The sequence below is a fragment of the Macrobrachium nipponense genome, chromosome 46 (genome assembly GCF_015104395.2).
Source record: "Macrobrachium nipponense isolate FS-2020 chromosome 46, ASM1510439v2, whole genome shotgun sequence".
NCBI lineage: Eukaryota > Metazoa > Arthropoda > Malacostraca > Decapoda > Palaemonidae > Macrobrachium > Macrobrachium nipponense.
In genome coordinates this window covers 26,083,552-26,100,000 of record NC_061106.1, presented here as the reverse complement: position 1 = coordinate 26,100,000, position 16,449 = coordinate 26,083,552, and the positions used below count along the sequence as shown (strand labels likewise).

Sequence of the window (16,449 nt, the reverse complement as noted above, 5' to 3'; positions counted from 1 at the left end):
CCTATAGGAAATTTATATAATAAAACAAGATACGTAATAGACAATTACATGTTATCTCATTGTTCAAAAAAACTGATAACTTTGCTGTCTTTAGACATAATTCGTTATGAAAGCAAATTAACCATCAAACACAATTTCAATGGTGTGACACAACTAATTATGTACAGTACATACTATTTTATTAAGAAGAATAAGTTGCAACCAATCACTCATGTACAATAACCGCAGTCACAGGCTGAAAAAGTTTGCTCTTCCTATGAGGTTTACAAGCTAGTTACCAGCTCCATGAAATAAGATGTAGTATCCTGGATTGTGCCTCTCACTTTTATGGTATGAGGAGAAAAGCTCACAACACTCATGGGCCAAGTTCATTTTCCTGTATGTATTCATAACATAGTGAACATTTCAAATGTCAATTAGCTTCATTCCATTTAGAATGCACACTTTAATACTGCTGTATTAAAAAATGGAACCTAGAAGTGGAAAACTTTCCCAGATACATATTGCCAATTCTAAAGAAGTCCATCTCAAAAACATTTATCTTTAAGAAAATATAAAATGAATGTAAAGAAATGAAGAATATTTAACAGTGTACCTATTTTAACGGGTAATTTAGAAACCTCTAAGGCTGTTGATCTATCAGGAAAATGGATTTCAATGGAGAGCCCTTATCCACCAATGCTGGAGGTTCCTTGCTAAGGATACCACCCTCACTCTGATACAAGAGGGACACAAGGCCTTGTGCCTGGGCCAGCAGAGCAACGACAGTAAAAGAATGAAGGCCCTTACTGACACAAAATACACCTACAGGCAGTCCCCGGGTTACGACGGGGGTTCCGTTCTTGAGACGCGTCGTAAGCCGAAAATCGTCGTAAGCCGGAACGACGCTTGGAAATATGTCTTAAACTAATAAAAAGTTATAAAAACCTTACTTGTAATCCTTTGGTTACACTACATTGTTTTTCCTGTAGTTTTATGTTACAACCCTGGAGTTATTTTCATAAAAGAATGCTGGTTCTTGAAGGTAAAAACTATTGTAATCCTCTGGTGACACTACATTCTTGAAGTTTTATGTACAGCCTGGAGTGATTTTGCCAAATCTTGAGGGCTACAAGAACAGCTGATTACTATTTACGTATCATATAGACTAATTAAAGTAAACGTATCTTTAAATAGGCTTATATATTAGTATCAACAAAAACATTTCCTGCTATGAGTCAGAGGCCGTTTAATGAAACGAACACTTCTCTGTCCTATCTGTTCAGAAAAATAAATGTTACGTCAATCCCCGAGACGGTGACCATTGTTGCCAAGGCGTCTCTCTCTCTCTCTCTCTCTCTCTCTGATCAAATTACACTGGAACTTTGACATACGATTGCCCTAATATACGAATGTTTTGAGATACAACAGAAAATTTGCGAAAATATAAGCTTTGATATACAACGAAATATTTGAGATACGATTTTGCGATGAGTGTTAGTTGTTTAGTTGTATAGGCGACCGATAAATGGCGTTCAGTCTGTTTGTTTGTTGGTGCTGCATGTTAACACGTCGTTGTTTAGTTCGTTGTATTTGCGCCTATTTTTCGTGTTATTTTGTCTATTTTATTATTAACCATGGGTCTCAAAGCTAAAGACAAAGCAGGTGATAAGAAAAAAACCCAAGAAAAATGATTTCGATGGAAGCAAACATGAAATTATAGCAAAGCATAAAACCTTCCAAAGGCATCACATATTTCATAAATACAAACTGATTAAAATAAAAAAAAATAAAAATTAGTTTAGCAATGTTATTTCATTTGTGTTTATTACGTATTATTAGTGTACATACGTAAATAAAAAGAGAACAAATCGTTCCCTGCCACCCTTCCCTACCTCTTCCCCCTGCTGGCCTCACGCTCATCTTTCGTTGTGGTAAGTAAAATTCCTTTCTTTTTTTTAATTGATTTTATTAACATTTATTATCATTTATCACATTGCTATGTTATTTTATCATTATGTGTGTTATTACTCGTTTATTTGTGTATAAATTGTATATCTTATATGTAATTTAGCTGTGTTTAGGTGTGGTTTCATACCGCTAGAACGGATTAATACATATTACATTATTTTAAATGGGAAAAAATGCTTGAGATACAACTGTTTTGATATACGACGATGGTAACGGAACAAATTAAATTCGTATGTCAAGGTTCCAGTGTACTGGATAATGTCTCTCTTTGGATACTTCGATTTTGCCAAATCTTGAGGGCTACAAGAACAGTTGATTACTATTTACGTATCATATAGACTAATTAAAGTAAACGTATCTTTAAATAGGCCTTATATTATTAGTATCAACAAAACATTTACTGGCATGAGTCAGAGGGCCGTTTAACGAAACGAACACTTCTCTGTCCTTACTCGGAGCGTCGGAAGACGCCTCTCTCTCTCTCTCTCTCTCTCTCTCTCTCTCTCGCTCTCTCTACTCTCTCTCCTCTCTCTCTCTCTCTCATTGTAATCTAACCAGAAACTTCGTTTTGTTATTATTACTGGAAACAAGCAATGATTTTTTTTCATTATTTGTGCTTTTTTGGACTGTTATATGTAAACTTTGCGCACACCGCAAGCTAGTATGTATTCATTCGCTCGGAAACTAGTTCCGCATATGAGGCGTCACTAAAAAACATAGAAAAATACGACATAAAAAGTGTCGAAAATCAATCATAACCTCAAAATTTTTGTTGTAATCTAACCAGAAACTTATTATTTTTATTATACTGTGCTAAACTATAAAGGAGTTTTATCATGTATGAGTTTTTTAAAAGCGTCGTTAACTCGGAGCGTCGGAAGCGTCAGCGTCGTAACCTCGGAACAAGCGTCGTAACCCAGGACCGATTTTTCCATTGAATATTTTAAGAAAAAAAGCGTCGTAACCTCGGAACGTCGTAGCCGGAACCGTCGTAACCCGGGACCGCCTATCATCATAGGGGGGTTAGAAATCATTTGAAGAATAAATAATTACTGTGGACATTACTGTCCAAACTGGGGTCCACCAAACCATAGCTTGCACATAACTATGATTTTATGCTAGCATGTAACCTCTCCAAATCATGGTAGTAGAAAATCCACAGACTTCAATATGATCAGTCAAAAGCGAAGTTGCAGCAGGAAACACGTTCGTTGCTTTGGTATGGAAGTACTAGCAATCAAACTAGAAAATCTCTTGAGGGTAACACCACAGAGAACTTTAGCACAAATATCCTGTTATTTACCATGGTAAAGCACTGAATGCAAACCAAAAGAGAGGGCAGTATGACATAACTACATGAAACTTTGGGAAAAGTACAGGTAAAGTATAGGCAGTTAAGGAGAGCAGGTAGAATGTTACTGTGCAAAGAGGAGAACTGGTCACTGGCAAACATTAGCAGATCTGGTGTAACACAACTACATATGAATACATCATATAGTATGTAGATTCTGATGACAGTATACAGACTAAACAAAAGGAAGTGGTAGTGCAGAATCAAACATGCATGCCCAAAGAATCATGGAAGAAGAGTCATGTATACATACATACATACATACTACATACATACATACATACATACATACATACACACACACAGAAGCACAAGTGAAGGCCATTGCACTTACCACACACAGGGAGAGCCACTCTGCTTCTGTAACCAATACTGGCATGATGTTACTCAAGCAGTACCAAAGACACAAAGTGAAAACATGAACAGAGGTAAAAAAGCAAGCACAGTGCAGTGCAATGAGAGGGAAGCTGACAAATTAAGAAAAATGGAAGCTGACCAAATGGTAATTTATGAGATATAAGCTGGTAAATGGTAACAATTAAGCTGAAAATGTATAAATAGCAATGCGCAGTGGGCTTACACAATGGCAAAAAACAAGATTTCACACGATGATAGTTGGGTGACACTATGAATGCTAAGTTAAAAGGAAGTGAGCGAGATGAAAGCTGACATAATGGGGCATAACGAATGAGACGCTTCCTTCACTGACCTAACGTCATTTACTATGGGAAACCTAGCTAGTGAACTCGGTAAATGAATTTTTAGTGACAAAATGTTAAGTGGTACTGTACACACAGATTCAGGTGCTACTTTCTAAATTTTCCTTATGGAATGCGTTACTATTTATTAATTTTGATTTATTTTTTCTCATTTAATAACTGATCTCTTCTTTCTGTATTTTCTAATACCTTCTATTCTTCTTTCAAATGAACACCAATATCTTTGAAATATTACATTTCTATGAGTAAAAATAAAGTGTAGCGCCGGATGCCAGGTAGAAAGTTGGCGCCAAGCTGGAAGGTGAGTAGACTAACACTGGAGTATGTGTGCAGGTGAATGCTCAAACACTGTATGCCTAAACACTGCACTATTAGATCCCCCTCAACGCTTGGATTCCTCTGATCCCACTGGACACTTTGATACCTCGGATCCCACTGGACGCAAGGATCCCTCGGATCCCACTGGACGCAAGGATCCCTCGGATCCCACTGGATGCTTGGATCCATCAGTTCCCTGTAAACCTGGATCCGCTTGGATGCAAGATCCCACTGGACGCAAGGATCCCTCAGATCCCACTGGATGCTTGGATCATCAGTTCCCACTGAACCTGGATTCCTGCTGGATGCTAAGATCCCACTGGAAGCAAGGATCCTGCAGATCCAATGGATGCTTGATCCCCCCCCCCCCCAGTCCCATGGAAACCGGATTCCTGTGGAGCTAAGATCCCACTGGAACTCAGATCTTTCTTTTTTTTTAAGGATCCCATCAGACTCTTGGATCCCATTGTTTGGTGATCTAGAACGTTTATTGGAAGGCCCATTCGGAAGCGGCGGGGAAGTGCTCTCAGCTACTGATAGGAGCCTTTTCAGTGGCATGGATGCACTCATAAAGCACCACCTACATCCCTTGCTTGTACTGGAATCCGAATCACTGGATGATAAAGCATGCACTCCAAGTTGGACACCTTTCCAGTGGCTGTCTACCGTGTCCTGGGATCCACGTACGACAGGCTTGGCTGAGGGAGCAACTACCTGTGGGCAAATCCCCATCAACCTCCCTTTGACCTCCTCCACTGATACTAAACTTGCACCATGATCATTGGGACTCATTTTGTCCATGAGACCTCTTACTGAAGTCCCAATCTGTGCTACAGTATTTACTAAAAGATTAAACTTTTGACACATCCTGGCTTACAGACTGGCAATGGCATTGGGATCAGAGGGTTGGGAACTAGGTGATGGAGTTTCCAGAAAATCCAGAGGGAATAAAATGAGAAAACTGGCTGGAAGAAGCTCTAGCAGTCACCCTTCTCTGTATATTTTTCTCAAGCTTGTCCAAGTAATTAGTCAGTCTTTCACTTCCCCTGATCCCAGTCCCTACATTCATTGCATTCCTAGCAAATTTGTCCTCTACAGTGACAACAATTAATGGAATGCGAGTCATATCTGATGATGAACACCTGGTGTTGCAGCCCTTGCTGCAAAACCAGGCACTAGAGGAACTAGAGTCAGGCATAATAAAAATTCACAATCTGGTAAAGTCAATCCTAGATAAGCTAGTAATATAATTAGTGCGAATCCTACCATGGCAAAGAATACTTCCTCAAAGGAGTCTGACCTACAACCATCCAGTGAAACAAATCCAAACAAAGTGCTTCAAACAACCAATGATCAGTCGTAGACTGGGAAAAACAAACTGAGTTCTTCAGCTGTGTTGTACCTATTCTTTCCAAAAAGTGGTCGGGGTCAGTTACCTACACTAAAACAACAGAACAATACATATCATGAATTTCAAATTTAAGCTGACGCAAAAGTTAGAAACTAATAGCTATGTTGTTACTATGTACGTATATAAAACTTGAATTTCAAGTCAATGGCCCTTGTGAGCTCCTTCCATATGAAAAGGGTTTATCTTCTGAATATTTAGTAATAATAATAACAATAATAATAATAATAATATAATAATAATAATTATAATAATACTGTTAAAAAGGATGGCAGAATTAAGCGAGTTGAGTTTATATATTGTTTTTTCTATTTTCCTTACAATTCGCTTCTCAGGCTCAGCGAGTTTCTGAGTAACTGCCAATATTCATATTGGGAATTTTCAAAAATTATAAATGCTGAAGGAATCTTTTATTTGAACAAGATATCAGGTCCAGGTCAAGCAGGGGTCGTCGTCAGTGCTAGTATTATTCCGTAGGCGTTAGTTCAGTTCGGGCCGGGGTCGTCTTAGGTTTAGGGGCTGGTATAGCTGGCATCACGTGACGTTTCGACCTTCTCGTAGGTCATCTTCTGACGAGTCGGTTGAAGTGACTGTAGCAAGAAAGTTTGCGGAACGGTATTTATAGCGTCACGGACCTAGAGTTGATTTCATTTCATTGGTCGGGCCGGTCTTGGGCGAAGCCATGGATCTCGCCTCGAAGGTCTCGGGATTCTCTCGTGCGAGCGCCACAGTGGCGTGCCTGGGGATGAACGTCAGGAATTCCGTCCGTAGCAGAAATCGTATCATCTGTGGGGTTCCTGGTTATCTGGCATCGTCGGGGGGTCGCTCGCGGCTCTACGGGCGGCGGTGGGAAGGAGAAACGTTTCTTGAGTGATATTTAAGTTTGGTTTCTCCTTGCCTATATGGAGGGATTCTAGGAGGCGCAGACGTCGGGGATCCGTTGTTTGATCTATTATGGTGATATTAGGGATAATATAATTTCTTCTTATCCGTTTGTTATGAGCAGTCCTGGCGTGGTTGAATATGCCTCATTCTTGGGCGTGGCAGGAGATTTCGCTTGGAGAAACGCATGGAGGTCATACCGACGTATTTGCCGAGGCATCCTCGGACGGGGCATGTGTAACGGTAGACCACACTCGTCTTCTTCAAGGGATCCTGCAGGGGCGCCGAAGTATTGTTTCTCACACCAGGCTGCTCGTCTTCTTCGTTTTATATAATATATAATCATCTAATATTTCTGTCTGGGTCCGCGGGGCTGACTTTTTCCTCGATGATCTTTTTGAGGCTTGTTCATCCTCCTTGTACCTCCGGTGGAAGTGCCCCTTGTAGAAAAGCTTGATGGGCTCTGCAACGTCGGGGCGGGGTTCCCAGTGGTACCAGGCTTCCATACCTTTCCTTATTGACTCATCAACAGCACGATTGGTGTGTCCGTTGTCGACTAGGACCTGGGCGGCGATCTCCAACTCACTGTGTGTCATTCCAGGAGGAGCAGTGTGAGAGGGCCCTCCTAACGAAGGCGCTGATGGTAGAGCGCTTATACCTCTCAGGGCACTCACTCTCACCGTTCATGCACATTCCCCAGGTTCGTCGGCTTCGTGTACACCCTCGTGCTGAATCCGGCCCGAACTGAACTACGCCTACGGAATAATACCAGCACTGACGACGACCCCTGCTTGACCTGGACCTGATATCTTGTCCTAAGATTCCTTCAGCATTTATAATTTTTGAAAATTCCCAATATGAATATTGGCCAGTTACTCAGAAACATCGCTGAGCCTGAGAAGCGAATTGTAAGGAAAATAGAAAAAACAATATATAAAATCAACTCGCTTAATTCTGCCATCCTTTTTAACAGCATTTGCCTAAAAGAGGGTCTTCTACCAAAATTATAATAATAATAATAATAATAACAACTTACCATTAAGTCGAGTGATGGTGGAATTAAATACGCTATCTATCACTTTTTCCAGATGTAACAAAACATCAACACAATTATTAACTGTTGCCACCCTGTTTTGATCCGCCGGTAAGACAGGAATTTCATGCTGCCTGTGCACCATTATTCTGGAATGACACAAGCTATGAACAAAAATGTAATACATAGTATATTAATCATTTTTACCTGATAAGCACTAATTGTAAAATTTTATATATTTTATTCATAAAAATTGGTTAACTATACAAAATACAAAATTTTAAAAATACATTACAGAATTTGTAATTTTCTAAATATACAAACCATAACTTTTTACTACTAGTACATAGGAATATTCCTGGCACATGCTTCAAACACTTGCTGAAGCTTATTTGAACAAGGTGCTTAAATAGTGGCTGGGTAATGCCATCACACGGTCAACCATTCAGCACTTTCCATTCAGCATCAAGGGTTATGTCGGGATGTACGTACCTGGAGAAAGTACATTTTTATCTTTAAAATCTGGTATTGGCTCTTAATGAAATACAAAAACCATTGCCTTTTGTGCAGGAGGACTTTGTTCTAAGGTGGGAGGATAGTACTGATGACCAGTACTGTTCATCTCCACCTAGAGTGCCATTTTCCCAGGCATTTCCAATTTATAAATGTACAGATGAAAGTCACCCACTGTCCACTTACTTAACTGAAGCATAGTGATCACACAGATGTATGCCCTATCCTTCTTTTCATGCATCTGACAATTCGCTGGAGAAAGAAGTTATAAAAAAAAAAAAAAAAAAAAAAAAAAAAAAAAAAAAAAAAAACACACACACACACACACACACACACACCTATTACAAGGTTCCATTGTCCACCATTAGGCAAGGTCCTCCTTCACTTCTCAGCTTAAGGGTACATGTTGATGAGTGGGAAGGTCACTTGAAGACAACCAATCTACTTCACTTTCGGGCATAAGTGAGTGTTTTAGTGAAAGCATGTGAGGTACAGCTTCTCCAAGGACAGCCTGCGAAGGACAAGTGGTTTTTTTCTGTCAAAAAAGGAACTGTTGTCACATCCCTGAGCAAGGGCTGACAAAAAAACTCTCGCTGCTGCGGTGTCTATCACCATCCCAAGGTAGCACTTGAAAGGCCTGATGCTTGGACATGAGACCCAAATCCTAATAGAGGCATTTAAAAAAAAAAAATAATGCTTGGCTGATCCAGATAGACTGCCTCTGTAATCAACTGTTTCCCAACAAGTATTGCAAAATAAAATGTTAATAGTACTATTCTTGTCTGAATTCTTCATAATTACCCACTGAGATGTGGGGAGGCTAGGTAGGCTTCCCCTTGAACAGTAGGCAAGTATCCACATATAATCAAGTTAATAGTAAACAAAATAATAATGGATTTGGTTTGGGATGAATCTTACCTATTGTTGAAGTTTAGCAGGACTACCACATTGGAATGATGATGAATGGGTTAGTGCACGCTTAAGGAAACATCCACTCAGCCAAAGAAATTAAAAGCTTTAAAAAGGCCGGAAAAAATGCTTCTAAACATTCTCTTGTGTGATCCTTCCTCGTAATTACTGTCACCAGACTGTGGATCCACAGCAGGGTGTAAGGTCCTCATTGCAAGATTTCTTGGGAAAATGGACATATCTCATGGGGTGCTACAGTCAAGCTAATGCATTGTGGCAGCACAGAGTGGATTTGTGGTAAAAGGCCAATATGCCACATTTTTAAAAACAATTGGGTAGATAGTTCATTTTGTAAGAAAAGTACTGTCATTGGAAATCTAAAAGAGGGTCACAAGATATATTATGCTAATGAAATATCATATTTTAAAGATTAAATTATGTTTTATTCATGCTAACCAAGCAATTATTCAGCCGTAGGATTCCAACGTTGGAACTATAGCTATGTAATTACTGGGTAAGTCACATATACAAAAATGATATTTTTATGATAAAATAAGGTTTTGTATATACTTACCCAGTAAATACCATAGCTAAGCGTTTCCAGAGTAGGAATCCTACAGCTGAATAATTGCTTGGTAAAACTGTGAATAAAATAAATCAATTATAGTGCCCTACATCACCGCTAAAACACTGTCATGGTCTCTGGAAAACAAAGCCAAGTCAGTTTGGATGGGTCCACCTCCTTGGTGAACAAAAATACACACCATACATATAGAAAAAAAAAGCTTCAATCTCCAAGTCAGGCAGCAGCACTCAAGTCTCACCCAATGATAGTAGTACTATATAGAAAAAAAAAAGAAGAGAAATAAAAAAGTGTTGCCTACAATCAGGTGATTGGTAGACTTTCTTTTTTATTCACCCTCCTACCGCCAATTAAATATCCCACTGCCCGATTTCAATTACATTTTCCTGCTTGTCCTAAGGCATACCCCAGTTTAAAGGCAGTGGTTTGTATTTCCTTCAGAACAAACAAACCTCAGCTGCAACCATAGCCAAAATTCATTTATTGGTACTACTGGGAATGGAGAAAAGGAAATGTGTACCTTCTAGGAGTGTACTTTTACAACTTCAATGTTAGGAATATTATCTGTCCAATGCTAAAAAGAAAATAAGACATCCCTCTTGCAGTTGTCAAGGTTGATAGAACATGCTATTTATGCAGAAGGTCAAGCACTGGGACCTATGAGGTCATTCAGCGCTGAAAGGAAAATTGCGAGTAAAAGGTCACAAAGGTGTAACAGGAGGAAAATCTCACAGCAGTTGTGCACTATAAAACAATTGTTAGGAGAGGGTGGGAAGTATGATGGAGGCCAGAATATGAATGGAGGTACAGTACAAGGAATGAGAGGGGTTGCAGCTAGGGGCCAAAGGGATGCTGCAAAGAACCCTAAGTAATGCCTACAGCGCACCGCACCTGAGGTGCACTGACAGCACCCCCACCTGCCACGTACCCACTGCACGATGTTCATGGTTGAGTTCGATGAATTTCTGTATTTTTGAGTCAAGATGAATTTCTGTATTTCACTTTCAAGTTTTGTAGTGCTCTAGGTCACATCAACATGGGGGAGATCAGGGTAGCCACTGCTCAAGTATGGACCTGGGTGGATCTAGGGTATTAATCCGCGGCGGCCTAGACTATGGCAGTTGTGGTTTTTCTATGCAGTTTTACCTCCTGAACAAGAATTTTAAGTAATATTTATTCGGATGACTGTAATTAACCCCAGGGGCTCGTACTAAACACAGTGAAATACATTAGACGCCCCAATTCCTGGTGGCTTTCGTATTTGCGGGCACGACCGATGCGGTAATGCGGAATGCTTCTGTAGAAATACCTGGACCTGGTGCCCAGGGGCAGTAAGTAATGTGACATCCCTTTATTTTACACCGTCCATGACACTATGATCTTCTAATGTCGGGTTAAATGGGAGGTCCTGGGTGAGGGAGGGGAGGCCACATGCCCAGTAATGACCCAGCTTGGGTGGAAATAATACTAGGCTACCATACGGTTTCACTTATTTTGATACCATAGGATTGGTTTTAAAGCATAGTTATTGGTCTACCAATGCATCTCTTCTTAACCTAACATAGGATACCACAAACAAAACTGTCTTGTCTTAGTAAAAATCCATGGCTTAAACGTATTAGGCTAGCATTGATTATAACAATTACAAGATAATAACGAGACATCAAAGCAAGCAAAACTTGCAAACTCAAAATGGTTCAGACTAAGGTACCTACCCTAAGCTTAACGAGACTGCCTAGCCTAGGTTAACGCAGGTTAATATTCAAGGCTTTTCGTTTACTAAAAATAGGCTGTCTAAAATATTCAAAAATAAACACAAATAGGTAAAAAAAAAAAGTTAGGTAAACACCATCAAAAGTATTCCTTGGATAAAAACTCACCGAGACCAAAGTTTCGGTCTGCTTGTCTATCTGTCAACGCCTCCAGTCACGTTGGTCTCCCGAACAGCTGACTGGTCATGTTCATTGTTGGATGAATGAAGCTCTCCCTTCATTTTCTTCTTACACAATAATGTTAAAATAAATTGATTACCGGTTTTATACTATACGATACGTTTTACATATATCACTAAGCGTATATACAAGATATACCACAGTTAAAGGAATTCTGTTTACAAAGCTTAAATATTTTTATTAAACACATTATATATAATCAAATCATCATCTCATGCCTGCTTCTTCCTACACAAAATTTTAAAAGTAATTTAATAACTGTGACATTGTACGATACGTTTACATATTTCTAGGCAAATCTTCAAGATATACCTTCCACAGATAAAGGAACTCTTGTTTAGAAAGCTTCAAAAAAATTTATATTTATATTACAATATAATAATAACTCGGGTCCCCTTCTTGCGTCTTACTACACAAACTTTTAAAATTAATTCAATTGATATGTTTACACATATTACAAGGAATATCTTCGATATATACCATAAGTAAAGGACCCCATGTTTACAAGGCTTAAATATTGTGCTTTTATGTAATTAATTAATAACTTTCTCGCCAAAATGGTGCAGGTGGTTGTGAACATTTTGGGAGGGGTAAGATGGCACACTATTAGCATTACTTTCTACTTTTGTCGCTTTTGACAATCAGTGGTAGTAATATTTACATTATACAACTTGACTTGACATTACGAAAACAAGTACAGCTGTCTTCTTGAATTTCCGTTTACGCAGCATTTTGACAAGTGTTTATTGAATTTTGCAGTGTGTAATATTACATTATGGCAGCGGAATCGGGACCAATAAACCCTCACTTTGAAAGGATCCCGCACCACCAGAAAGAAGAGCAATGACGACGGTGTTAATGAAATTAGACCTCTGTGGACATCCTTGATGGAAGAAATGTTAATATTATATTAGAGCAAACAGGCTTCTTTGGGACCCAAACCACCCTCATTTTACAAAGCCCATGCTTAAAAGGCGTAAAGTCGAAGATATTGCCGCTATTATAAAGAGAGAATCGGGATTTGAGGATGATTTTGTACTGTCTCCAGGTAAGGTAAAATGGTGACCTACTAAACTACCTAGGTAGCCTATATACTACTAGGTAGTAGTAGCCTAGCTACTACCTACTACCTAGTACTAGGTAGTAGGTAGGTAGGTAGTTCTAGAAATAGATCAAAGCATAGGTTAACCTATTTAAATCTACACTGTTGTCATTCCGTCAAAACTGATGAATTATTTTGTTCTGACATTTTCTCTTATGTAAATTTGATATTTCCAACTGAGTGGTTACCTGTAGTCAGCTACTACTACGGTGCACTGAAGCCTAGGACGTGTTAACCCACACAAGGTTCTTTCCTGTGTCCCATTGGCCTCTCGGTGGAACCCATTTAATTGATTTTACTGTACATCCTTCCATATTTTCTTTCCTCCATCTTACTCCACCCTCTCCCAACAATGGTTTCAAACTAGGTAAGGACCGTACCTAGTAAAATTGTGGGTTTTTCCTCCTGTTACACCTTTAAGACCTCCATTAGGTCATAATTCGCTTTCAGCACTAAATGACCTCTTAGATCCTAGCACTTGGCCTTTGTCTTAAATTTTATGTGTAATTCAATTCCAACTGGAAGGGTTACCTAGCCTAGTTAGGCTAAGTGACTACAACCCTCTCCCCACTGGCAGCGTATGCTAGTATGTCAACAGAATTTTTTTTGGTAAATCACCAGAAACTTCTTATGGGCTATTGATGGTAAGGGCTTCCTTTCAGTGGGAAACAGAAGTTGATAACATAGACAGCTTAGTACTAGATATCTTGGCATTTGTAAAGTAGACGGCCACAAAAAATATATTTTTTTTTTTTTTACTGAAGTATAGAAAATGGTGTTGTTCCGATACGTAATACAACCATCGGTCCTTTAACAATAGGAAGTAGCTAAGCGGCAGCTGGAACGGTCGTAAGCTTCGAACAAGGGACGAAACGGTAGTTAACTGCTTGTCCGATCGTCGCGCGCCGCGCGACTGGGAGGTAAACAATCACTTTTGCTTTCGGCGTGTGTGGGAAAGGACGTGTTCGCCATCGCTCTGCCCGCTTTGTCGTTTGCTTCAATCTTGAGTATTTGTTTTCTCTTTCTGTGTATCAGGAGTGATTGTAAGTACTTTTTCTCAATTCTATTATTCTGCAATGAGTGAATTGGAGGAAAGGAAAATTCACCGCGCCCTCCAGTCGCCCGTAGAGTGTGTCCCGGGCTGTGGAGGGGCGTAATGTGGAGGGTTCAGGTCTTTTGTTGAGGTGGACCCCCACGAGGTTTTGTTCTCGTTAGGGGGTAGGGGGACGATAATGCTCCCGCAACGAACCATGTTTGGTTTGTATTGAATTGGTCCGAGGCGCAGTGGGTGCTGTAGAGGGGCAGGAAGAGACTTAGGCCGGCCAAGAAGTCATCGGAAAGTCCAGTGACTCCTTTGGTGACGGACACTTCGCCTCTTTCCTGCCTCCCGGCCAGCCCCCACGTTTCGCGCCTTCCCCTGCGGGGGGGGGTAGCGGAGTCCTTTTCCTCGCTCGATCCGTCGAGTGTGGAGGAGGGCGCCCGCTACCCGGACGGTTACAGCTGTACTCGGGGTCTTCTGTCCGCTTCTGGGGGGGGCTGTTTCGCCCCCCAGGCGCGGGGAAGCCCCTCCAACTAACCCGACTATGTCTCCGCAGGTGTGCCATCAGTGAAGGACGACTTGGGACGAGGTGTGGGAGTCGCTGGGACTGCAGGGAGTGCCCAGCATCCAGGGGTTGCTCCAGCGGTTGGCTGGGGTCGGCTGTGGTCACTCATGGTGCGGTGACCACAACTACCACCACAATAACAACACCAGTCGTTATGAGATGCCACCACATCTGGTATATACGCCCCATATAATGTCGGTGACACCCACGGTGGCTATCCAAAAACCAATTGCTGCCGTACCAAGGAGGACGGTGCCACCACCACCTGGATTTTTTCCTTTGCCGACCCCGGACTTCCGCTGCCCAAAGAGTACCCCCCTGGACCTGCCGCCAGTGCCACGGATGTCGGTAACTGCAGACAGGACGCCTGGCTCTCCCGTGGTACCTGCCGTGCCTGCCGTACCTGCTGCTGTTCCAGCTACGCTTTCTATTTCAGATCGGCCTGCACTTTCCTTTTCAGATGTTCCTGCCGTTCCTGCTGTTCCCGGACCTGTTCCTGTCGTTCCTGCTGCTGGTGTTGCTGTCACAGGCTCAGGTCTTTCCGGACAGGTGCAGTCGGGACCCTGTTGCTTCGGCAACTGCCGGCTCCCTCCTGGATGGAAGACCTGACGTCTGTCCTGCGGAGCCTGGCGAAGAAGAAGAGGAAGAGGAAGAAGGTGTCGTCATCGTCTTCATCGTCTTCTTCGTCGTCTGCCTGCCTCTCCTTCCCCTTCGACTCTAAGGCTAAACAGCCGAAGAAGAAGAAGGCTGCCTCCTCCCCCCCATAAGAAGACTCCTTCGGGATCTTCTAAGGGCCCGACTCGCTCAGGCGAGGTCGGGGAGCTCTTCTGCTGGTCCTCCTTTTCCTTCGGGAACGGGGCCCGTCGCTTCTTCTGCAAAGAAGAAGTCGACGGGGACCAGAGGTGCACCAGCTTCGGCTGGTGCGTCCTCACCTGGTGCTAGCGGTTCTGCCGCTAAACCAGGTTCCGTCTCGGCCGCTTCTCGTTCGCGAGAAGCACCGAGTGGACGCTCTTCCAAAGAGGACCGTCCAGCCAAAGTTTTGACGCCCGAGCTTGCTCGCCGTCAAGACAGCGGCGCGGAGCAGAAGACTGGCGAGAGTCGTGCACGACTCTCACCAGGCCAGTGGACGGCTCTCGCAGCGATCAACTGGCTGCTCGGGCTGACGTGACGGTCGCTGACCGGCCACGGGTTGAGGCAAGGAAGGAGTCCCCACGGCCGCGGGTACCAGCCACGGCTGGTACCAGCGGTTTGACGCGCCGAGAGGACGCTGGCCGGGTCTCGACGCGAAAGCGAGCCTAGCAGGTCACCCGTCCGCCGCTCCCCGATGGGACCGGGCGGAGACGGTGACCAGCGGCAGCTCGCCTGACGCCTAGAGATCGGTCTCGACGTTCTCAGCCGAGCCAATCGCCCCAGGCGAGCGGCAAGGCTAGGCCTGCTGCTCGACCGTCACCGCGGGTTGACGATCAGCAGCAGCCCTCCACGCACGCTGGTCCCTCCGCCAGCGAGCGTGGGGGGAGCGTCAGGTCTGCCTCTCCTGTACCTTCAACCTCCTCGGGCTACACCGGGAGGAGCGAGGTACCAAGGAGCGATCACGAGAAGGTGCGCCGTCGTCGACCCAGCTATGACGCCGTGCGGCTCAGGCACGGTCTTAGGAACCGACCAGAACGTACGCGCAAGTTAGTTGGAGGCGACCGTCAGGGGTCTGTCGCTGTTCCTCCTTCTGAAGGAGGAGTATCGAGGGATATGCTCTTGTTGGAGGACTGGACGGTCCTACTCCACAAGACGCTGTGACGCGCCGAGATACAGAGGAACTTCGCAGAAGTCATTAAGTTGATGCGTCTACATAATGACCTCGCGGAAAGGATCGCCGCTACCACCATGAAACAGAGCCCACGTCCCGGCTCGAGTCTTTTTATGTCCCAGAGGGAACCCAAAATGATGATGGGGTTGCCTACGATCGGAGCTTGCGACGGCGGTCCTGGATCAGGTGGAGAATCTCGTCTCCGGCCACGGGAGGACTCGCTAAAATCCGGACGGTCCTCTAAGTGCTTCTCCTCCTCTACAAGCGGCAGAGGTCGATTTTACGTGCCATCTGAAGACCCGATAATTGCCGAAAACAGGTTAA

At 42.8% G+C, this 16,449-nt stretch overlaps 1 protein-coding gene across 3 annotated transcripts in view; it reads right to left on the bottom strand.

The window, feature by feature from the left end:
* The window catches only part of LOC135214819 (WASH complex subunit 1-like), a 192,864-nt gene extending 181,200 nt beyond the window's left edge, over nucleotides 1-11,664 (bottom strand). For all 3 annotated transcript variants that reach the window (XM_064249199.1, XM_064249198.1, XM_064249197.1), the window contains exons 1-2: nucleotides 11,547-11,664; nucleotides 7,665-7,810 (exon numbers count right to left, since the gene is read on the bottom strand). In XM_064249199.1, coding sequence (XP_064105269.1) covers nucleotides 7,665-7,806 — 142 coding nt within the window. In that variant the 5' untranslated portion in view covers nucleotides 7,807-7,810; nucleotides 11,547-11,664. The remainder of the gene's footprint in view (nucleotides 1-7,664; nucleotides 7,811-11,546) is intronic.
* Nucleotides 11,665-16,449: the final 4,785 nt, after the last annotated feature.